Here is a 25,508-nt window from a genome sequence, read left to right on the forward strand (position 1 = left end):
GCCAAGAACCTCCTCAAAAAACACCACTTTCTGTGCAGGCCTTAAGGCAGTGGCGCTGTGATTTCCACTTTTCAGGGATTCTGCACCAACTCCCTGAGCCCAGCAGTGTCTGCTGGGTCAGCTGGGACTGACACATGCCTGGGAGGGGATGGAAAAACAGCAGAGATGTCCCAGCCCTTGTCCACAAGCAGAGCAGCAGCTCCAGACCCAAATCAGTGCCACCCACACAGAAATCTCCCTTATCTCTGTCCCAGCCCTGTCCCTGCAGCACTGAGGCACATGTTTCCAATGTGGAGCTGCCCAGCCACAAATTGGAGTGTCCACCTGACTCCTGACTCCTTGCTTTTGTTAAACAGAGATTTTCCCCATGATATCTGATGGTCAGGCCTGTGTGATGGAGCCTGGTGCACAGCCAGGGTGGCAGGAGGAGACCTCACCTGGGCACACCTTCCATGCACCAATGTCTCCCCGATTTTTTAAATTTTCTAAGCCTTCTGATGCTCACATTCTTGTAGCAAACTTTCTCACACGCTTTCTGTAAATAACTCTTTGTTTTGCATTCTTTTATAGAAGAAGAAATTTGACGGACTGTTGGTTTATCCAGTGTCATTGGAGAGGTGGCACTTTCACCTTCCAACCCACTGTCACTTTTGGAAATCTATAAATGTTGGAGTCAGAAATTAGAAGTGCTTTTTTACCTTGAGAGAGCTGAGTGTGTGCGTTGTGTTATTTTGTGTCCTATAGTGACACCTGACCAGGTGTTTTCTACCAAAAATGGCCAAACAGTTTTTATTCTGCCAAAATCTCTCCAAATTGAGTGTCAGAAACATGAATTTGCTTCTGCTGTGAGTTCCAGCTTCCCAGGAGACAAAAGTGTTCCCATGTGGAGATGCTGAAGTGTTGCTCTGTTCTTCTAAGTTCTTCTCAGCCTTCTGATGTTCACATTGGTGTAATGGAGTTTCTCACGCATTTTTATGTAAACAATTATTGCTTTTACATTCTTTTCTGGAGGAGGAGAAATTTGATGGACTGTTGGTTTGTCCGGTGTCATTGGAGAGGTGGCACTGTCACCCTCCAACCCACTGTAACTTTTGGAAATCTATAAATGTTGGAGTCAGAAAATGAACTTCCCTTCTTCTTACCTTGGAGTTCCAGCATGTGTGTCATTTTATTTTGTGTCCTATTGCGACACCCAAGTGTCACCTTGATTTTTTAAGTTCTTCTAAACCTTCTGATGCTTACATTCTTGTAACCAACTTTCTCACACACTTTCTGTAAATAACTCATTGTTTTACATTCTTTTCTGGAGAAGGAGAAATTTGATGGACTGTTGTTTTGCCCGGTGTCATTGGAGAGGTGGCACTGTCACCCTCCAACCCACTGTAACTTTTGGAAATCTATAAATGTTGGAGTCAGAAAATGAACTTCCCTATTCTTCACCTTGAGAGCAGCGGTGGGTGTGCTCGTGTTGTTTCATGTCCTATAGTGACACACCATCAGAGAGCCTCACCAACCCTGGGAAAAGCCACAGGAGGTGGCCAGCCCTGCCTGCAGGCTCCCTGTGCTCCCTGAGCACTTTTAGAAAACTACAAATGTTGGAGTCAGATAATAACCTTCCCTTTTCTCCACCTCGAGAGCAGCAGTGTGTGTTGTCTCGTGTCCTGTAGCAACGCACCAAACCCCAGAGAGCCTCACCAGCCCTGGGACCAGCCCACAGGAGGTGGCCAGCCCTGCCTGCAGGCTCCCTGTGCTCCCTGGGCCGTGCCCAGCCTGTCATCCCACCCACACTGCTGCCTCAGACTTTCCATCATTCCCAATCGCTTTGGCCTCCGGGTCCCTCCTTGCCATGCCCAGGTCTCACCCAGGTCAGCACTGAGACAAATCTGTGCAAAAGTTCCTGAGCACCTTCCCTGCTGCTGGGCCAGCCCCCTCCACAGGGATTCCCACAGCCCCCAGGCAGCTCCAGCCAAGTGCTCTGCTGCTTTTGTCCCATGGATATTTGAAATCGAACGGGAACACAAACATTTGGATTCCAGACACTTCCCAATTCCGGCCTTATTTATCATGCTTGGCTCTGCTCCTGGAGCTGGGGCCAGGAGAGGCTCTGAATGATTTAAGTGATTTAGCATGCTGTGCATAGATCAATCTCACTCTCCCCTCCAGCCATAGGTCTCCCTTTGTGGTTTGCTGCACACTTATTATACCCATCAATATCCAAGTAATTAAAATCCCCCATTATCTGGGTCCTGGCTGCCTTACAAACCCCTCATAAGCCATAATCTCATTCATGATCAACCTCCCTAAAGTGGCTGGGAGTTTGCAGCCCCATCTCAGGGTCCCCAGGCTGCTGTTACATCCTGAAGGTCCCACTGGAGCCATGGCTGCAATTCCTCTCCCTGAGCTCCTGCTCTGTGCCAGCACTGCTCATTTCTATCTCCATTTTCTCCACTCTCTGCTGAGTTTATCTCAGAGAAAATCCCTCAATTCCTGCCTCACTTGTGCTGCTGGAGCAGAGTTTTGGAGCTGCTGAATTCCTGGAAGAACCCAGGGGCTGCTGGTCTCTAATGGATTTATTAATAACAACCAAGTTTGCCTTGTGATTTCCCATTGGGAGAGATCTGAGAGCACAGAAAACAGCTGCCTTCACCTTCTTTCTGTGTTGATCATAATCTCATTCATGAAGAACCTCCCTAAAGTGGCTGGGAGTTTGCAGCCCCATCTCAGGGTCCCCAGGCTGCTGTTACATCCTGAAGGTCCCACTGGAGCCACGGCCAATTCTCTCATGCCATTCCTCTCCCTGTGCTCCTGTCTGTACCAGCACTGCTCATTTCTATCCCCATCTTTCTCCACTCTCTGCTGAGTTTATCTCAGAGAAAATCCCTCAATTCCTGCCTCACTTGTGCTGCTGGAGCAGAGCTTTGGAGCTGCTGAATTCCTGGGAGAACCCAGGGGCTGCTGGGCTCCCCGTGCTGCATCCCTGTTGGGGAAGATGGAACAGGAAAGCCTTATCAATATGATTGTCTGGCAAAAGATTTTGAGAATATGGAAATTATAAGTGAGATTGAAATGAAAGCAAGCTTTGAGATCCCTCAGTTACTGAACAACTGGAAAACAATGGTGTGGCTGGCTGAAGGTGATCCCCTTTGGATGGATCAACACCCTCTGCTTGCAGACAGCTCCAAGGCTCAGAGCAGACCCTACAGCTTGGCAGAAGGGGCCCAAAGAGGAGTTTGTAGGATTTAAAATATAACACAGGATGGTAATGTAATGTGATTCTTATGTATGTAAATGCTGTAGGATTTGTATCTTGTACTAGATTGGTTAGTGAGGATTAGAATATTCAGCACAGAAGAAGATTTATTGTGTTGGAATGGGAACCTCACTCTCTTTTACCCTCTCATCCTCTCTCCCCCTCTCTTCTCTCAGCCCTGCTCTGAGCTGTGCCTGGCAGCTCCAAACGAGGTCTGCACTTGGCCCTTTGCAATAAATCCCAAATTCCATAACCAGAAGAAGATTTCTTGTATTGTAATGGGAACCTCGCTCTCTCCTCCTCTTTACCCCTCTCTTTACCTCTCTTTCTCTCTCTCAGGCCTGCTCTGAGCTGTGCCTGGCAGCTCCCAGCAGGGCCCTTTGCAGTAAACCCCAAATTCCACCACCTGGCTGCAGAGATCTCTCATCTCCATCCATCCCCACTGTCCTACCCCTCGATTCTTCTACATATCCCAAACCTTCCCCTGCTGCAGAACCACTTTCAGTGCCTTGGAAAGGCAGCAAATCCCCAGTGCTGTCACAGCTGTGGCCCAAACGTCCCAGCTCTGTGATCAGGGACCATCCCAGGGCTCTGCTGAAGGGGACAATTCCTTCTCACCTGGTCAGACTCTGTTCCTGCACACCTTAACCACAGGTCTCTAAGCAATTTATTAATAACAGCCAAGTTTGCCTCGTGATTTCCCATTGGGAGGGATCTGAGAGCACAGAAAACAGCTGCCCTCACCTTTCTGTGCTGCCTCTTGCCCCAGAGCTCAGGCTGTGCCTGGAGCACCGTGTCCCACTGAGCTTGGCACAAGCAGAGCCTTATCTGCACCTGGGGAAGGCCAGATATGATTACAGGCCATGACTCAAGCCAAAAAGTGCAAATTACAGCAAGGGGGAGGAGAGAGAAGCTGCAAAACTACACCTAATATGGAGAAGGACTGGGGAACAGATTGAGAAGCCACCACTGCTGGATGGCACAGGGCTGGGAGATGGTAAAGTTTCCATTATCTGATAAAGGATGACCAGAGGGACCTTTGGAAAGGGGTTTTATTTCCCTAAAACTCTTGCTGTCTGGCCACTGTTTGTAAAACATGGCACTATTACAGCTGTTGGTAAATAAAGAAACCCAAACATTGGCACTAGAATAAAAATAATGTGGGGCAAGGGGTGGGAATAAGGCACAGGCAGGTCCTGATGAGGGTGTCAACACTTCTCTGCTGCCCAGGGTGCCCAGGCAGGGATTGACCAGTGGTGCAGGGTGGCACGTCACTGGTGCCACACAGGGGATGTGCCAGGGGCCTGTTTGCCAAGTTAGTCAGCACAGCCCACAGTGCCAGCCCTGGTAAACAAGGGCACCTCTCCCTGTGCTCCTCTGATCTCTATCCCCATCTTTCTCCACTCTCTGCTGAGTTTATCTCAGAGTAAACAAGGGCAAGCACGGATCCTGGTGTCCAGTGAACCAGTGAGGCAATCACCACCTGGCTTGAGGAGCTCCACTCAGCCCCATTTCTTAGAAAAGAGAAAAAAAAAGGAAAAGAGACAAGGAGCTGCTATTATTGAAGTAAGAGGCTGTGTCATGCTGGGCTCTGCAGCTAAATTTATTCAGTGTTTACTGTAAGCAAGGACAGTGGGAAGCCTTCACAAACGGCACGGGGGCTGCTCCCATTTTTTCTCAGCTATCAATCATGCCTGGCTTGAGCCATTTTTATCCTGACACAAATGGAAAATATTTTCCTGGTTTCATTTCCACTGATCAAAGATAGTTCCTCAACACAGAGGAGCCCCACAGCCCCAGGAGTGGGTGGAGGGGGGAGAAATCCCCGAGGAAAGAATTTGCCTGAGGGGACGTGGGACAGAGCTCAGAGCAGATGGGGCACATCAGGACAGCACCCCTGAGGGTCAGGACACTGTCCCAGAAGTCAAGGCACCATCCCACCAGCCCAGGGGCACTTGGCCAGGCTGTTATTCCTTTCTCTTCCCCAATTAATCTGCCAAACAAGCAGCTTGGTGTTTACCACGTGCCTGCCAAACTCAGCATTGGGAGCGCCTTGGGGTGAGGATCCCCTTTGCTGCACCAACACCCCCTTCCCCAGCTGATCACTGAAGGGCAGGGTTTGGGGTCAGACAGCTGTTTACTCTCTCTGTAAGATTTCCCTGAACAGAATTGGAAAATGCTCCTTCCATAGAACTCACCATGGCCGGAACTGACTCAGCTCTGTGCACAGAGGGTGCTGGACATGAGCTCATGGCCTCAGTGTCCTGATGTCACACTCAGCAGTGTTTACTGACACACCACAGCTTTTATTTTAGTTTTTAGGTCCCCATCAGAGTGGTGAGGACTCCCCATGTGTCCCCTGACCCTACAACCTCCCTCAGTCTCACACAGACCCTTGTGATGGGCAGATTCTCTCCATGAGGCAGACGCCATGTTAAACTGGATTTACTTCTCCTAAGCAGATGCCAACAACTCCAGAGCACAAACTGCTGGCTGGGCTTCTGGTTCGACTCTGAACCACTGAGGGTTCAGACCCCAGGCTCACCATCAGCATTTCTCTGCTCAGCCAGACCCTACACAGCTTGCCATAAGCACAGCATCACCCCTCTCCCCTTCCCTCCCCTCCCTCCCAGAACTCAAATCTACTGGCAGCTCTAAACTGGTTCTTTTTCATCTGAACTGCTGCATAAATAACCCAGCAGACAGCCTGAAGCCCCTGCACGCTGACACCTGACAGCGAGTCAAGGGCAGATCTGGAGAACAAAGACAAGGCTCCCATGTAAACAAGGCATCACTCACTGAAACTGTGGCTGTGGCTGTGGGGAAACATCTAGAAGGCGTTTCTGGGAGAGTTAAACACCTCTGGGAGCAGGGGCTGGCAGCAGGCTGCTGCTTGTGGCACTGTGACAGTGGTCACAGGGGTTCTTGGATGAGGGAAGAGACGAGGATGTTGACTCTACGTTTCAGAAGGTTTGATTTATTATTTTATGATATATATATTACATTATAACTATACTGAAAGAATAGAAGGAAAAGCTTCATTTCAGAAGGCTGGCTAAGCTAAGAATAGAAAAGAAAATAATGATAACAAAGGCAGCTGGCTTGGACAGAGGGAGAGAGCCAGCTCTGCTGTGACTGGTCACTAAATCTAAACATCTGCACAAGACCAATCACAGATGCACCTGTTGCATTCCACAGCAGCAGATAATAATTATTTACATTTTGTTCCTGAGGCTTCTCAGCTTCTCAGGAAGAAAAAATCCTAAGAAAGGCTTTTCATAAAAAGATGTCTGCGACATGGCACCACTGGGGCTGGTCCAGGACACGAGGGGAAGCTCTCTGAGCTGTCCTGAGCTGCCCCATGTCATAAGTAACAAAATCTGCCAATTTTTTTGGGGGAAAAAAAGAGTTGCAGAACCAGTTAAACCAGCTGCTGCCAGGGTGAAGTTCTACCTGTTATTGTAATCACCATTTCATTAATTGCTCCTTTTGTATCAGTAAGGCCCTGCCTGGGGCTAAGCTGATGGATGGTGAGAGGAGGGGACATAGGAGGGGGACATCAGAGAGCATGCAAAATAACCTCGGGACCAGCATGCCATGGGAAGCCACCCCACCAAACTTACTGAAAAAACCCCCAAAACAACGAGCCAACACAGAATTAAGAGACCAGAGTGATGTCTGGAGGTGAGGAACAGAGTGCCGAGCCTGCAGAGATGCTGAGAACCTTTGTTGCCTCTCGCCCTGAGCAGAGACCTCAGCTGGAACCAAGAGATCAGCCCTAGAAAATGAGAAAATTGCAATACAGGGCTACCCCCATTGCTGTGGTGGGGATGGGACCCCCAGCTCTGCCCTTTAGTGGACAAAGCTGCAGATTCCTCTTCCTGTGAGTCACCCTGGGAGCAGCGACAGCAAACCACGGACCCATCGAGCTTCCCAATCTTGAGCTGATCACTTTTAATAAAGGCATTAAAAGGAGAAAAAGTCTCCTGCCCTGTTCCTTTCACCCCACAGGTGATTCAGGGCTCCTGGGAGCCTCCCTGCTCCAGTTCTGCCCAGCTCAGACCTGTGGCAGGCAGCTCTGCTCTGGTGCCTGGAGCTGCCAGCCTTGCCTGTCCCACAGATAGGCTTTACAGCCCTGAGCTGCTCTTTGAGCAGGGCTGACGTGAGCAGCTGAGGCAGATTTCTGAGGAAAACAGCACTGGCAAAAGTTCACTTCCCTGCCCTAACAGCTGCAGTGGCCTTGGGGACAGCCAGAGCCTCAGCACAAACCTGAATGGCAGCTCTGGAGCAGCTCACATCCTCCTGCAGCATGCAAAAAATACCCCAAAATACCCCAAATGCAGCCAGCAGCCCCTGTGGCTCAGGCACTGCCACAGGGATGGGAAGGGGATCACAGAAATTGCTTTTCTAGCAGCTTCAAAGCAAAGTTGCTGGGCCACCAGAGATGGTGGTAGGAGCCAAACACCATCTGTTCTCTCCCAGAAACTCTTTTGTTAGTGGAGAAATGAGCTATAAGGCTGATGACTCTGCAGTGCCAGGCTCATCTCCCAGACGATCAGCACGGCATTGATAAATCTCTGATAAATCCCTGATCAATCTCCACAGATGCAGCTTTGCTCTTCTCCTCCTTCCCTTCCCTTCCCTGGTATTCTTCTCCCAGCATTATTTAGCTGCACAAACCTCAGCCATTCCTCTCCAAAACACAGCCAGGTCAGGAGCTCCCTCTGCCCCATCCCCTTTTGCTTTGGCACAGAATTAAGGAACTGAAAAGTGAACACTGCTCACCAAGGCCGTGCCTCTGACCTTGGACCTGGCTTAGCTCTTTCAACATAAAGCCAGTGTTTCCCTGCCTGGGCTGCTTGCAGGGTTTCAAACATTGCACAGAGGCCAGCCAGGCCCCAGACAGAGACTTTGGTGTCCCCTGCTAGCCCAGGATCTCCTCTGCATGGTCACAACCCTCCCTGGGTACCCCAGACCACCCTTAATATTACAGATGGATAATGAGATGATTGGCTCTCACAATTGAAATATAACTCTTGTGTGAATATCAAGTAAAGCTTTAGTGATGTATAGTTGTGTTGTTGTAGTTTAATGTTCTCTGTTCTCCCCACAGCTCCCTTTTCCCCCCTGTATTGTGGCCATCAGACAGCGTGGGGTGTCTGATAATAAAGTATAATAAAAGTATATAATAAAGTATATAATAAAGTATATAATAAAGTATATAATAAAGCATATAATATAGCATATAATATAATATGATATAATATAATATAATATGATATGATATGATATGATATGATATGATATGATATAATATAATATAATATAATATAATATAATATAATATAATATAATATAATATAATATAATATAATATAATATAATATAATATAATATAATATAATATAATATAATATAATATAATATAATATAATATAATATAATATAGTAATTAATTAGCCTTCTGATATCCATGGAGTCAGATACATCATTCCCTCTCCTTTGTTGGCGTCACCTTTGATTTACAATGGCCATGGGGGGCTTTGGGGGGCACTGCAGCCCCCCAGAAGGAGGAGCAGAGTAAAAACTATTTCGTGCAACACAGCAGAGCAGCACAAAGGCACCAAGGCACATCCTGTCTGCCACCTCTCCTGCAGCACAGGAAGGGCTGGGCAGAGATCCCAGCCCCAGCAGCGGGCACGGCGGCGCCGAGCGTGTGCAAGGCGCTGCGACAATGACCCGGGCCAGACCCGGGCCAGCCCCCAGCCCTGCCCCACGGCAGGATTTCCGTGGGCCCGTCCCCGAGGCAGAGACAATGAGGTGTCTGACAGCTGGAGACGGCTCTGCTGAGCCCCTCTGCAGCCACGGCTCCTCGGGAGCTGCAGGAAGATCAAACAGGAAACCGGGCACAGAAAGAAAAGGTTGTTCGTGCTCCAAAGTCCAAACTTTCATTCCTGAGCCGGCGGGAAGGTGCTGAAGTCATCAGTGTATTCAGGGATGGAATATCGGGGATATTCAAACACTTTCCTTGGCTGCCAGGGGAATAGCAGGACATGAAGGGCTGGTGCCATCCCAGGGCATTGGTGCCATCCCAGGGAGTTGGTGCCATCATAGGGGACTTGTGTCATGTCAGGGTGTTGGTGCCATCCCATGGTGTTGGTGCCATCCCATGGTGCCAGTGCCGTCCCAGAGCATTGGTGCCATCTCAGGAAGTTGGTGCCATCCCAGGGAGTCGGTGCCATTCCATGGTACTGGTGCTATTCCATGGTACCGGTGCCATCCCATGAGGTTGACGCCATCCCATGGTGCTGGTGCCATCCCAGGACACTGATGCCATGCCATGGTGCCAGTGCCATCCCATGGGGTTGGTCCTGCTGGCACATGATGGAGTTTTCCCCCTTAAATCCCCACCCTGGTGCACCCCCCTGGGTGTTGCCCACCTGCATCCCCACAGACCAGGCTGTTCTTTTTGTGACAATGCTCTGGATAGGAACCCACCACCATATTTCAGGAATGATCTCCCATGACACGTGGAGAGCACCACAGGCAGAGTTTCTCTTTGCAAGATGGATTTGAGAAGTCTCAAGCACCAAGAGAATCAGCTGTGGCTTCTTTACACAGCAAGCCCTTGCATCTCCAGACCCTGCAGTCCCAGATGTGTCCTCAGCTCTGCTTTGCTGCATTCAGGGCTTCTCCCAAGGGGTCCTGCCTGGTAAAAGTGCCAGAAGTTTCTGTTTCTCTTCTGTTTCTTCCCAGACATGATTTACTCACTGTAACTGGCCATCCGTCATGCCCTGCACTGCATTATTAACTTGGTCATCGTACATTTAGCAGGGAATTTATGAGAAATGAGGAGACATTCCTTATCAGTAACAGCACAGGCTTTACTCTTATATGGTCTCCCTGCACAGAGCAATGCTTGGCTCAGCCAGCTGCAGCCATTCCCTGGGCCAGAGCAGGACAGGGCTGCTCTGCACACTTCTGGGGCTGCATCATTCCCCTCACTTAAAGAAAAAATTCTCCTTATTTTTTCCCTATTAAAATATTTTCTGATGGAAATTAACTAAGTTACTTAGAAAAAATTCTCCTTATTTTTTCCCTATTAAAATATTTTCTGATGGAAATTAACTAAGTTACTTAGAAAAAATTCTCCTTATTTTTTCCCCTATTAAAATATTTTCTGATGGAATTTAATTGTGCCACCGTGCCTTCTGTTGTCTGAAAACCAGTATGTTTTTCCTGTTTTCAGGCCAGGGAATCCTGTGTGAGGATTGTCTGAGATATGTCTGGGCTTCCCAGCAACTGAACTGCCACAGAAGTGCCCTTAAAAGAACCTCCTTATCCTGAACCTCTAATCTGGGGACAAGTACCTGCCCTGTCCCATATCTCGGAAGTGGGGACCACAGGAGGAGTCACAAGGAGCACAGATGGCCAAGTTAAACTCTTGGGGTTTCTGAGCAAAGGGTACGGTGTCCTGCCGTGAGATTTGCACAAGTGTTCCCAGATGTTCTATTAAAGATAGAACAACCACAGGAAAACCCAAGCAGCGGCCGAACAAACAGAAACCTCAGGTGGGGTCGCAGTGGCACACAAGTCCCAGAGGCACACAAGGCCCTGTGCAGAGAGGCTGTGGGCAGCTTGGAGCCAGGACAGCGCTGCCATTCGCATGAGCTGGGTGTCTGACAACCTCCCAGGAATTTGGACTCCAAGAGCAACACAATGAACCAGCTCCTCCTTGACCTTAGAGCCGTCCCACAGCTGTCTGCAAGCACTGCATCTCGGAAACCTTCCCATCTCAGAGCCCTTTCCCAGCAGCCAGGAGCATTTGTGGCTCCTGAGAAGGGCTGGGTTCCCCCAGCTGCAGGCTCGTGGCAGCTGTGAAGGCTGTGAGGAGCCAGAGCTCCAAGCCAGGGAAGGGATGGGAAGAGCAGAGATGGCTGGAGGCTCCTGGACATTTCCCATTGTTAGGTTTTCACTGAATGGCCTGAGGATAAAGCAAATATCTATATCTATCTATCTATCTATCTATCTATCTATCTATCTATCTATCTATCTATCTATCTATCTATCTATCTCTATATCTATCTCTATATCTATCTATCTCTATATCTATCTATCTATCTATCTATCTATCTATCTATCTATCTATCTATCTATCATCTATCTATCTATCTCTATATCTATCTATATATCTATATCTATATCTATATCTATATCTATATCTGTATCTATATCTATATCTATCTATAAATATCTATATCTATCCATCTATATCTATATCTATATCTATTTATATCTATCTATATATTACAGATATATAGATAGATATAAATAGATATAATATCTATTATATATACTAATATATATATATACTAATATATATATATACTATATATATATACTAATATATATATATATTAGTATATATATATTAGTATATATATATATACTAATAAATATATAATATCGATTATATATGTCTATCTATATCTATCATATTTATCTACATCTATAACTGTATCTATCTATCGATCTATATCTATATTTATATCTATACCTATTCATATATATTTATATCTATCTATATCTACCTATATCTATCTATATATTACAGATATATAGATATAAATAGATATAATATCTATTATCTATATCTATATCATCCGTATCTATCTGTTACATCTCACAGGATACTCTGAGTCTCAGTTTCTCAATGCCCCATGCCTGGTGGGAAGGGCAGGGCAGCTCTGATGCTCCACGAGGGCTGCTGCATCCTCTGACCCCAAACGGATGCTCTGGACCGTGCAGGCTTTGGCAGCAGCCAGAGGAGGGAAAGCTATGCAAAACACGCCCCAGGGAGCTGCCAGGCATCCCGGATTGCCTTCTTTGGAGTGCTTTTGGAGGTTACAAGAAGGCAAAGCCAGCTCTCTGCGGGAGTTTGTGGCTGCCCCAGCTCCCTCCATCTCCCTGCCCAGTCCCGGGGCTTTCCTGGCAGCAAAACCGCCCCGTCCAAAGCACCCCGAGCCCGTCAGGCCGGCAGGAGAAGCAGAGCACAATTAGAGATGTGGCTGTGCCTCTCTGCAGACGGTGGGCATGGGAATTAATCCTCCCATTAACGGGTGAAATGGAGCGTTTGCGTCTCACAAAGCAATTACACAAGAATAGCAGGAGAGCGATGATAGAAATCACATCTTCTCTGAAGTTGCTCTCCAATCCAACACATGAATAATTCCTCCTAGGCATTGCTGGGAAAGCAGTATTAAAACACCCATATAAACAAGAATTACTGGAAAAAAACAGATGAGGCATGCTTCATCGCTCTGTCAGAGCCAAGCACAACTAAATTTATACAAAGTGGGCAGAGAAGCTTGAAGGGGCAAAGACATTTGTTAGTGCTCTGTGTGAGATGAGCTCACAAGGAACGCGTGCTTGATCTTGGCAGCTTTTTGATGTCTTACTCCTAAAGCATCAGCTTTAGTCTCGGTTTCCATGGCAGATACTTTTCTGAGCTTGTATCTTCCCCAGATATTGCTAATTTATGCTGTCAGCCACATCTCTGCAAATACCTGCAGAGTGATTCCATGTGCAGTGGGAGTGGTGAAAACAAGGCGCACGTGAACCTGCCTCAGCTCTTGTTTTTTGACCAGGGGACAAAAAAAGGATTTGTTTTCTTCAGCCCACAACATCTTGGCTGATCTCCTGGCACTGAATTTTACCCCAGGTACCCTGACACTGTGTTATCTGTCCTGTCCTTTGAGCGTTTCATCCAAGCACGTGTTTTGGGCAGATTTACCCCCTTTCTGAGCAGGAAGGGTTGGGCAGCACATGTGGCCCTGCTTCCTTCTGCTCCCCCACCACATTTCATGCTAGCACAGTCTATAAACCATGAGATCTTTTCCAGGCAGCCACACCAAAACTGGTCTATTTTCAGGGTGGATTTATCAGCCCTGCAAATGTTGAACAAGCAGCTGACGAATTGGCCTCACCAATTCGTGGCAAGGTGAGAGGCTGCACGTCTGGCTGGTGGGAGAAGAATCCCAGGGACTTGCAAAGCTGTTGTTTACACTCTGAAGCACAGAACATCCAGCACAATACAAAAGGAATTGTGAAAAACTTGTAAAAAGTAACTCACACAGTGACAGAACCACAGGAAGCGATGGCACGTGCAGAGAGAGCTCGTGCCAGAGCAAAGTCCTGGCAGCACTGAGGAAACCCATGTCCTGGCAGGAAATGGGCATGCAGGGTTCAGGGCTGGTTCAGGCTGTGCCCAGCAGCACCAAGTCCCAAGTCCCAGGTAGGAAAGTGGGCAGACACTGAAATGAGGCCACTCCCTGTCCTAAGGAAAGAAGCCTGGCAAGTTCTGGCCAGCTGGAATTGATCTGAGCCTGGCTGGAGCTGGGTTTGCCAGTTTTTCTGGGGCTCAGGAGCAACCTGCCCTGTTATATCTATATATCTATATATCTATATATCTAAATATCTATATATCTATACATATATACATCTATATATCTATATATCTATATGTCTATATATCTATATATCTATATATCTATATATCTATATGTCTATATATCTATATATCTATACATCTATACATCTGTATATCTATATATCTATATATCTATATATCTATATGTCTATATATCTATATATCTATATGTCTGTATATCTATATACCTATATATCTACACATCTATACATCTATACATCTATATGTCTATATATATCTATATCTATATATCTATATATCTGTATATCTATGTATCTATATATTTATATATCTATATCTATATATCTATACATCATCTATGTATCTATATATTTATATATCTATATATCAATATATCTATATCTCTGTATCTTTATATCTATATCTATATATATATCTTTATACATCATCTATACATCTATACATCTATGCATCTACACATATCTATATCTATGTATGTATATCTATAGCATCCATATCTATCTGTTACATCTCTCAGGTATCACAGGATATTCTGAGCCTCAGTTCCTCAATGCCCCATGCCAGTTCACCTGGTGACCAACAAGTCACAGGTAATCCCCTTCTCCATTCTGAGCCAGCACAAACATCTACACAAAACCTTCAGGTGTGCTCAGCTCCTCACTGCTCCTGCTGAGTGCCAGAGAGGCACAGACATATCCCCTGCGTGTGGCTCAGACACATCCCTTCCCTCCATCCCGAGGAGCTGAAGTTTTAAAGGGAATGTGGAATAAAAAGCAGCTGGGTGATGTTTCCTTGGATCTGTTTTCACTGTGGTCAGAGGTAATTTCCACAGCTCTCCGGTAAAACAGGGAAACCCCTGGTCTGAGTGGGATGGGGGCAGAGGCTGTTTCTGGAGCCTTTCAGCCAGGATGAGTAACAAGGTCAGTAGCCACAGCAAACAAACCTCTAGTTTACCAAACAGAGCCTCTGCAGCATCCGGCTGCTTTAAAACATTAACCAAAATACACTTATCTCTGGCTCCTGGCCTTAAGTGACTTTTGAACCCACAGCTATTCTGGGCCAGGCTGGATTGTGCTCAGCCCAGGTGTGTGAGGCCAGCAGGAGCCCTGGTGGGCAGAGCAGCCCCTTGCTGGCAGCTGTGCCCTGCCCACAGTGCCCCTCGAGTGAGAAGGGACCCAAAGGGACATTGGGTGCAGCTCCCTGCTCCTCACAGGAGCCAAAACTGACCTGTATGACTAAGGGAGAGTCCTCCCAGCCCAAGGGCTTGTCATTGACCAAGGGTGGTATGGAAAGCCTTGTAGAGCAGAGGTGAGTTTTCTTTCCAGCACTAATGAGCACGAAATTTAAGCAAAAGGACACTGGAGGCAGGAGCGGGGCAGCAAACTGAGTTTTCCTGCTCCCCCTGAGAGCATTGCCATGTGCAACTGAGGGTGTAACACCCAGGGAAGTAACCTCAGAGGATTTTATGGATCACCTGCCTTTGGGACAACATTGTCAGTCAGAAACTGCAGCTCTGTGTGCACTAAAGATGAGTTACATCTGCTGGAAGCAGCAGAAAGGAACCCATGCCCAGACAGGAGCAGGTTTGCAGTGCTGGCAGTGGAGACAGAGCCAAGTTCTTGGCTGTTTACACAGGCTCCAGCCTCTTGCTGGCATTGCAGCACTTCTCACCTGGAGTTTTACTCATTTATGATATGATCCATTGTGCACACAGTGCTTTTCACATGCAGCAAGGGCAGCAGTGGAGTTTGGGCTGTGCTGGCTCAGTCCCACAGCCTGTTCTGCGATGGGTCAAAAAACCCCCAACATTTCAAGAAGAAGATTTCCAGAAGCCTGTTCTGTGGTGGGTCAAAAACCCCCAACACTTCAAGAAGAAGATTTCCAGAAGCCTGTTCTGTGGTGGGTCAAGAACCCCAACACTTCCAGAAGAAGAACATTTCCAGAAGCCTGTTCTGTGATGGACAAAACCCCCCAATATTTCCAGAAGAATAACATTTCAAGAAGTCTGTTCTATGATGGGTCAAAACCCCCCAACACTTCCAGAAGAAGAACATTTCCAGAAGCCTCTATGATGGGTCAAAACCCCCCAACACTTCCAGAAGAGGAACATTTCCAGAAGCCTCTTCTGTAGTGGGTCAAAACCCCTCCCAATATTTCCAGAAGATTTCCAGAAGCCTGTTCTGTAGTGGGTCAAAACCCCCCATATTTCCAGAAGAAGAAGAAGATTTCCAGCAGCAGAGAGGACTTTTCATCCCGTCTGCAAGACAGCAAAGTTGGCAACTTAAATGTTAAACTTTGCCTGCGACTGTTGGCTGTTGACATCATCGTGATCTCAGCGCTGTAACCGGAGCCCGCCGGCTTTTCCTCCAGCCTGCCTTTAAATACCACTCCTGCAGGCAGCAGAGCAGCAGGACAGAGCCGGCAGAGCTTCCATGAGAGCAAAGACGAGCTCCAGCACTGCAGCCATGTCCACATCCCTGCGGGTGAGCCCCTCACTCCATGGGTACCGCTTCGACACCGCGCTGCGCAAGAAAGCCGCGGCCAACATCTTCGAGAGCATCAACGAGGCATCCCTGCAGAAACTCTTCAGAAACTCCGGCGACAAGAAGGCGGAGGAGAGAGCCAAGATAATCCTCGCCACCGACCAGGACATGGAGGAAAAAACCAGGGCGCTGATGGCGCTAAAGCAGAGGAGGAAAGACAAGCTGCTGCAGTTCCTGACGTTTCGGAAATACTCCATCAAAGTTCACTGAGCTGGCTGGCGGAGGGAGCAGGAATGGAGAACTTTGTGACGGGACTGTTTGAGGGCTCCTAGCACGCTCAGCATGCTCGGTGGGCCTGGGGAGCTGACAGTCCATGCAGGGGCTTCAGCTCTACTGGAAAACATGAGCCAACAGCAGCATCCCTGCGGGCAGCAGCATCGGTGCCCATGGCAGCACTAGTGTGACCAGCAGGACCAGTGCCCACAGCACACCAGTGTGGACAGCAGGACCAGTGCCCATGGCACATTGGTGTGGCCAGCAGCCTGATCAGTGCCCACAGCAGCATCTGTGTCCATGGCACACTGGTGTGGCCAGCAGGACCAGTGCCCGTGGCACACTGGTGTGGACAGCAACATCGGTGCCCATGGCACATTGATGTGGACAGCAGCCTGATCAGTGCCCAGGGCACATTGGCGTGGCCAGCAGCATCAGTGCCCACAGCAGCACTGGTGTGGCCAGCAGCACCAGTGCCCAGGGCACATTGGCATGGACAGCAGCATCAGTGCCCACAGCAGCGCTGGTGTGACCAGCAGGAGCAGTGCCCATGGCACATTGGTGTGGACAGCAGCATCAGTGCCCACAGCAGCACTGGTGTGGCCAGCAGCTGTGGTGTGGCCAGCAGGACCAGTGCCCACAGCATCTCTGGTGTGGCCAGCAGGACCAGTGCCCACAGCACATCACTGTGGCCAGCAGCCTGGTGGCCAGAGGCTCTCAGAGAGAGAGCAGCTCCCAGCTGGGGCAGATTTGCTCCTCTGGGCAGCCATGGGACTGAGCTGGGGGGAAACCCCACACCCAGGACCTCCTGATGGACTTGGTGCTCCCAGACTTTGTGCTCTTCAGCCTGAGCCCTGCTGCTGTGGTGGTGGGGGGCTCTGGAGACCTCCCAGCTGCTGGTCAGGGTCAGAATCTGTGAAATGCCCCCAAGGCAGCGTGGTGCAGTGAGTTCAGCCGTCCGGGAATGCATTAACTCTGCACAGCTGTGCCTTTCCTTGCCAAGCTCTGTGTGTGCAGGAAAAGTCGTTTGCACAGAAGCAATAATAATGACAGATTTCCCTGAATTTACTGTGAAGTTCCTTAATATTATGTTCACTTACCACTAACACTAAAAATCTAAATATAATAACTACAGTTCTTCTCTGTGTAGGTGACAGCCACTATTAGATGAGTACTTACTTCATGGCAATATTTTATAACAATGTTAATATTATATTGGCTATAATTTATTGCATACAGCGATGTGAAAACTAATAAATTATGAAGTAAATCTAAATTACCTTGTCTGAAATGCTCAGTTCTCCTGGAGTGGTGGGGTTAGACTTTTTTTTTGTCATTTCATAGGGGCCTGGTTTAGGAGCAGACTACCTGCAGCTCTCCCTGATTCCCCAGATATGGCTTTAGCAGCCCATCCTCAGGATGTGGAGCAGCCCCTGGCTCCCCCATCCCACCTGCCAGCATCAGCTTGGCCCACAATTGCCATGGCAACCATGTAATTTGCCTCACCAAATTTATCTCTAATCAACTCCAGCATCAGTTTCCCCTCTGTAATAAAGCAGAATAACATCTTCTGCATTGTGGAAAGGTGTAGAAAATGATGCTTCAGGAGCATGGCTCATCAGCCTTTGGCATTTCTGCAGAGCAGAGAAAACCTAGGCTTTGCTCCTCATCACCCAAAGAAACAGCAATAAGTTACAAAGCTTTGGCAGCAGAACTGGGCTGTTTTTCTGCAGGTTGTGCTGTACTATCATGATAGACGATGCTGAAAGTACTTAAAAATAGCAAAGACTGGTTATTTATAAGTCTGTCCTCTAATAACCTGATGGTTTAGATAAAAACATTCCCATGACTCTGCTTAGAGCAACAAAGATAAAGCAGCTTGCAAGAGCAATAGCCCAGCTACAGGTTTTATTTTGCCTGCAGTAACAACTCCAAATTGCCAATAAGTCAGGGAGACTGGAAATAATCTTTTAAGTCACCTAATAGAACGGGCAGTTATAATTATTTATAAGTGGAGTGGGATGCACGGTGATTTCCCCTCCCAGGAAGACCAGTGCTGGATTTGGCAGAGCTTTGTCACTCTCTGGGCCTCTAAATCCAAACCCAGGGCCAATATTGGATTTGTCAGAGCTTTGTCACTCTCTGGGCCCCAAAACCAAACCCAGCCAGAGCCAACGCTGGATTTGGGAGAGCTTTGTCGGTCTCCGGGTCCCCAAAACCAAACCCAGCCAATGTTAGATTTGGCAGAGCCTTGTCACTCTCTGGACTCCCAAAATCAAACCCAGCCATGGCCAATGCAAAATTTGGGAGAACCTTGAGCCTTTCTAGGCCCCCAAAACCAAACCAGGCCAATGCTGGATTTGGCAGAGCCTTGTCACTCTCTGGGCCCCAAAACCAAACCCAGCCAAGGCCCATATTGGATTTAGCAGGGCCTTGTCACTCTCTGGACTCCCAAAACCAAACCCAACCAGGCCAATGCTGGATTTGGGAGAACCTTGAGACTCTCTAGGCCCCCAAAACCAAACCAGGCCAATGCTGGATTTATCAGAGTCTTGTCACCCTCTGGGTCCCCAAAACCAAACCCAATGCTGGATTTGGCAGAGCCTTGTCACTCTCTGGGCCCCGAAACCAAACTCAGTGCTGGATTTGACAGAGCTTTGTCACTCTCTGGGCTCCCAAAATCAAACCCAGCCACGGCCAATACAAAATTTGGGAGAACCTTGAGCCTTTCTAGGCCCCCACAACCAAACCAGGCCAATGCTGGATTTGGGAGAGCCTTGTCACTCTCTGGGCCCCAAAACCAAACCCAGCCATGGCCAATATTGGATTTAGCAGGGCCTTGTCACTCTCTGGACTCCCAAAACCAAACCCAGCCAGGGCTAATGTTGGATTTGGGAGAACCTTGAGACTCTCTAGGCCCCCAAAACCAAACCAGGCCAATGCTGGATTTGGCAGAGCCTTTTCACTCTTTGGGCCCCAAAAAACCAAACCCAGCCATGGTCAATGCTGGATTTGGGAGAGCCTTTTCACTTTCTGTGCCCCAAAATCAAACTAAACCAGGCCAATGCTGGATTTGGAAGAGCCTTTTCACTCTCTGGGCTCCCAAAATCAAACCCAGCCATGGCCAATGCAAAATTTGGGAGAACCTTGAGCCTTTCTAGGCCCCCACAACCAAACCAGGCCAATGCTGGATTTGGGAGAGCCTTGTCGCCCTTTGGGTCTCCAAAACCAAACCCAGCTCCTCTTTGCTACCGATGCCCTGGGCAGCATTTGCCACTAGCCTTTACTTGAAAGAAGGAGAAAAATCTGGCAGAAGCCAAGCTTGTGGCAGACTGAAATCCACACCCTCTGAACTGGTTGCTGCTGGCACGTCCTGGGATTGCCCAGACAGTCCTGCTCACAAGATTTGCATAACATGATTCATAACATCCACTGACTTGGGGATTTTATAGTCCCTCTTGTCTCATTACTTGGAAATCATTAGCCTGAGTGGTATCCCTGATAAATAAAGGCCACTTATTAAGAAGTTATGTGTTTTTTGGATATTTACAGTGAAGAAAGACACTTTTCCTTGGTTGTAGCCTGTCTGCTGCTTTGGCAGGTTTGTGCTCCAGGAATGTGCCTTACTCAAAAGGCTCAACAAAACCTGCAATGAATTCTCATGGAACATGAGCCAAAAAGAGTTTGAGGTACAAATGTCCAACCATCCCAGGGCCCTTGCCCACACTGCAAGAATTAGCAGTTCTTGCTAGTTTAACTTCCCCTGGGCAGGTAAGAAGGGTTTAACTTCACTTTTAGAATCACAGCATAATGTTTTGTTTGAAGCTATATTGCACATGGGGATACCAGAGATTAATTGGGGTTTGAGAGGTGTGGGAGTCTCAGAATCTCTGCTGCTCACTGTGATGACCCTGAGATGTGTTAGAAAATCTCTTTTCCTAGCCCAGGAGTTGAAGAAGGTGTCAGAACTCTTTTATTCTCATTCTCAAGGTTGTTTATTGTTTTTTATCTATAAAATTCTTTCTCTGGCCTGCCGAGGTCTGTTCAGCAGGTCAAACAGAGGCAATCTGATACCCTCAGGGTGGTGTTGTATTTTATACTAAAAACTACGTGTACATTATTTACAATTACTTCCCAATACCTATCACCTATGTTAGACAGTGAGCCTCTCCTCTAAATCAGTTTAAAAATGCCAACATCACCCAGAAGATTGAGGCCAAGAAGAAGAAGGAAAAGGACAAGGCACGCCCAAATTCCTCCATCTTGGGACCTCAAACCCCATTCTAAAAACTCCAAAAATCTATTTTTCACCCCATGATAAATTCACTGTCATTCTACTTAAACTTTCCTGGCTTGTAAATCCTCATATAAGCCTGGCAATTTTTTCCATGGGTCAAAATCAAAGGCACAGGGGTCTTGGGCTTTGTGCCAAGATGTCTGAGCAAACAGTTCACATTTAAAGCATTCTCAATCCAGTAAATATATGGAAGAAACCATTCTAATGTTAATTACTCATTCTTGCAGTTTGATTCAAATAAATAAATTGAGAATAGATGTCTCCAAATATGTTGGGAGATTCCTTAATTGTTCGGTGAACTCCTGCATGCGCAGTACAATATATACTATATATTATAGCTTTTATAATACATTGTGTATATATATATATATATATATATATATATTATATATATTATAGTGTATATATATAGTATATATAGTATATATAGTATATATAGTATATATAGTATATATACTATATATAGTATATATACTATATATACTATATATTATAGCTTATATAATACATAGTGTATATATATATATATTATAGTGTATATATATAGTATATATACTATATATACTATATATACTATATATTATAGCTTATTATAGCTATACTATTGTTATAGTATATATAACAATATATACTATAATATAGCCAATTACAAACAACTAGACAGCTGAAGAACACTAGTTTTTGAATTCTAATTTAAATACAGAAGGGAAAGAAGCACGAGACTTTTTTGAGTGTGGATTGGTCTAGTGGTATGTTAAGTTTCAACTTTTTTGCTTGTAAAAATACATTTTGACAAGCTGAAACGGAGGCAGCCAGAGGGATGCCCTGGGTTTTGGGAGGATGGCAGAGATTAGTTTGGGTTTGGGAGGTGTGGGAGGGCAGGTCAGGGCGGTGCTGTCGCTGTCACTGTCACCAGCCCTTCCTGAGCTCCCGGCGCCTGCAGGGCCAGGAGCAGAGCCCATTGTCAGCCTCCAGCACAACAAACAGAGGAAAAGGCTGTTCGAGGAATTTCCTCCCTGCAGGAGCCGGGCGTTTCCATTAATTCTTCTCCATGAGTCAGGCTGGCTGTACTGGGTGTCCCCTGGCCCAGCATCCTGAGGAACGTGTGGAGGAACAGCTAATTTTATCCAGCTGGTCTAGCAGCCGTGCTGGGAGGGTGCTGGTGGTTCCCCACTAGCACTGATGGTGGGGAGAAGCCACAGAAAGGCAGGACACAAACTAAGGAGAAGACTTTTGGCAAAACCTCTGGCTTAACACACTGGGGAAGGTGGGGAGCAACTCAAGGTGCTGTATTGAGTTTGCAGGCAATCCCAAGGAGGAGAGAGAGAATGATGCATCTGACTCCATCTTATCTGAAAGCTAATTAATTACTTTATTATATTATTCTATACATCTAAAACTGAATCTGCCAAGCACTCAAACCTGCACATAACTGCCTAGAATCACATGAGTGTCACCCAACAATCCTGACACACTTGGCCCTGACAGGGCAAGGAAACAAAACTCCATCACTTTGGGTGAACAATCTCCATATTGCATTCTACTTTGGCACAACACAATCACAGCAAATGAGATAAGAATATTCTTGGGAAAAATTGTGCCTCGCTTTTCTCTGTGAAGAGAAATGTGGGGCTACAGTGCTGGAAAGAGAAAGCTCAGAGCAAAGGGGGAGTCAGTGACAGCAGACCACACAGAGGTCCCACCCTCTGTCCCCTCATCAAACACCTGTCACCCTGGTTTTTTAAGATTTTCTAAGCCTTCTGATGTTTACATTCTTGTAATGAGCTGTCGCACACACTTTCTGTAAATTACTTATTGTTTTGCATTCTTTTATGGAGGAGAAGAAATTTGATGGACTGTTGGTTTGTCCAGTGTCATTGAGAGGTGGCACTGTCACCCTCCAATCCACTGTCACTTTTGCAAATCTGTAAATATTAGAGTCAGAAAATAAACTTCCCTTTTTTACCTTGAGAACAGCAGTGTGTGCATTGTGTTATTTCGTGTCCAATAGTGACAAACACCCATCCCCATCTCTCCAAAGATGAAAAGATGAGGCTGGAACGAGTCAGCAGCCCGGCTCAACCTGAGCAGAGTGTTCAGGAGCAGATGAGGATGTTCCCAGAGTCTGAACAGCCAGTTCTGTGACCTCCAGTGCCTGCTGAAATCCAGCACACAGAGCAGGAGCAGAGTCCAAAGCCAAGCCCTCGCTTGGCCGTGTTTGTGTGCTCCAGTCAACAGCAGCACCTCCCTGGCAGCTTCCCCTACACCATGGAGCAACAGGCAGGTTAAAAATTAACTGCTGAGCTGAGCTCCTGCCCTGCTGCACCCAGAGGGACAGGCTCTGCTTGGCAAATGTGAAAAATGCCTATTTTATGATTGTCTTTTTGCAAATATTCAAATGAGTATTATATGTGTTGTGTTAGAAAGTGATGCTGTGTTAATTCTCTTAAGTACCGTGTTAAATATAGTTTTAGGTTATAAATGTTAAAATAGAAATGATGCTATGGAGGATGCTTTTTTTAAAGAAAGGACTTGCAGTGAGATAGCAGCCACAGGACACCTGAATCTTTCAGAGTAAAGGAATTTATTGCCCTCTTATCAGAAGAAATGAACTTCTTCCCACCTCGAAGGCACTGTCAAGATTCAGAGGGAGAAGCTGACACTGACCAGGCAGAATCCTGTGTTTGAATGGAATTTATGCATCATGGATGAGGTGTATGAATATGCAACAGGTTATTATTTTTAAGGGTTAATCCTCTGTTAACCGGTGTGTTTTTTCAAGCTCGTACTGCCCAGAAAAAGGTACCTGGACATCTGTAACTCTTTGTCTCTATTGTCTCATATTGCCCTAATTCAAATTGTCCGAATTATTTTTACTCTAATTGTATTGCTATTTTTATAACCATTTTATTACTATTAAACTTTTAAAAACAAGTGATTGGCGTTTTTCACACCCACAGCCTGGGTGCCCCTGGCACAGGGATGCCTTGTGCTATTGAAAACAGTCACAGGTGAAGCATATTTCATCCGCAGCTGCCAAGGGAAACCTCTGCTCTAAAGCAGGTTAAGTGTGAGTGACAAGCTGTAAAGAGTGAGATTTGTGGATGTGTTCATGTGGTTTTCACAGAAAAGAGCTGGGCTGGGGTTTCAAAGCTCAAACGCCTCACGTGCAGCAAAATGATGCTCCAGTGTCAAGACAAGGCTATTTATGAGACAAAAAGCCTCTAAAATACTGCAGGCAACAGGAGATGGCACAGTTGCCATTTATCTCTACTAAAAACCAAAAGCTGGGCCATGACCAGAATCTTAATAGACAACCCTGAAAAAGCCCCTTATTCCCGGTGAGCTGCACCCATGGCACTGAGAGGAATGGGGGATTTGTGTTTCCAAACAAGCTGTGGGGCTGCTGGGAGATAAAACCAGCACTGGGAGAGGAAAGAAACAACGGGAAGGATTCCACTGATTGATGAGTGGGAAAAGATATTTGCTTTTCCAAATAAACTTTAGGTTTGCTGGTAAATGAAATTGGACATTGAAAGGTGAAAGAAATAACGGGGAAAGCCCCAAATTCTGTAAGAATTAAAAGAACTATATGAATTAAAAATGAAAAGGGAGGGTTATACATTAGAGGGGAACCTTTGGTATCAAGTGTTCTGGGAAGTCTGAACCTCTCAAGTGCCTCAGGAATGGGGAAAGAGAGAAGGGAAATGTGGCTGGAAATTGGGATAAAAAGGGAGGCTGCGTCCTCCAAAACTTGGAGAGACCCCAAGGGAATGCCCCATGGCCTCTCCCTTTATTGGAATAAAGCAAAATGACTCCTCTGTCTCCTTTTTGGACACGAACCTCTGGTGTTTGTGGATTAATTTTCCTAACAACAATAAAAAATTAAAAGGGAGGGTTGTACATTAGAGGGGAATCTTTGGGATCAGGTGTTCTGGGAAGTCTGAACCTCTCAAGTGCCTCAGAAATGGGGAAAGAGAGAAGGGAAATGTGGCTGGAAATTGGGATAAAAAGGGAGGCTGAGTCCTCCAAAACTTGGAGAGACCCCAAGGGAATGCCCCATGGCCTCTCCCTTTATTGGAATAAAGCAAAATGACTCCTCTGTCTCCTTTTTGGACACGAACCTCTGGTGTTTGTGTGTTAATTTTCCTAACAAGAATTAAAAATTAAAAGGGAGGGTTGTACATTAGAGGGGAATCTTTGGGATCAGGTGTTCTGGGAAGTCTGAACCTCTCAAGTACCTCAGAAATGGGGAAAGAGAAGGAAATTAGGATAAAAAGGGAGGCTGCTCCTCCAAAACTCAGAGAGACTCCAGGGGGATGCCCCATGGCCTCTGCCTTGATTGGAATAAAGTCAAAGGACTCTTGTGTCTCCTTTTTGGACACAAACCTCTGGTGTTTGTGGGTTAATTTTCCCCAGCACGCTGTGCCGTGGGAAGCTTTGCCCTTTTCTGGCCCAGGGCTCCCAGCTGGGGCCCCGGGCAGTGAATCAGAGCCGGGGCAGCGCCCACGCCAAGGGAGCATCACTGCACAATCACTGCACACTCATCGGGAGCATCACCCAGCCAGATGCTGCTGCTGCTGCGGTTCCTGCAGCCTCCCCCGTGGAAAATCCGCTTTTTCCAGCACCCAGCGCTGCCCCAGGCCTGGGAAGGGGCACTGATTCATCTGCAGGATTGTTGTGTGTGATGTAAAGTAATTCGTGCTTGAGTGGAAAATGTGTAAAATAAAAATG

General features: G+C 46.8%; 1 protein-coding gene across 1 annotated transcript; it reads left to right on the forward strand.

Annotated features, from left to right (window-relative positions):
- The first annotated feature begins 16,133 nt into the window (after positions 1 to 16,133).
- Positions 16,134 to 17,753, forward strand: TCIM (transcriptional and immune response regulator). Its single transcript, XM_058042355.1, has one exon. The coding sequence runs from the start codon at positions 16,154 to 16,156 to the stop codon at positions 16,472 to 16,474; it is 321 nt and encodes a 106-aa protein (XP_057898338.1). The 5' UTR covers positions 16,134 to 16,153; the 3' UTR covers positions 16,475 to 17,753.
- Positions 17,754 to 25,508: the final 7,755 nt, after the last annotated feature.

This window comes from Melospiza georgiana, chromosome 31 (assembly GCF_028018845.1).
Source record: "Melospiza georgiana isolate bMelGeo1 chromosome 31, bMelGeo1.pri, whole genome shotgun sequence".
In the NCBI taxonomy this organism is placed as follows: Eukaryota; Metazoa; Chordata; class Aves; order Passeriformes; family Passerellidae; genus Melospiza; species Melospiza georgiana.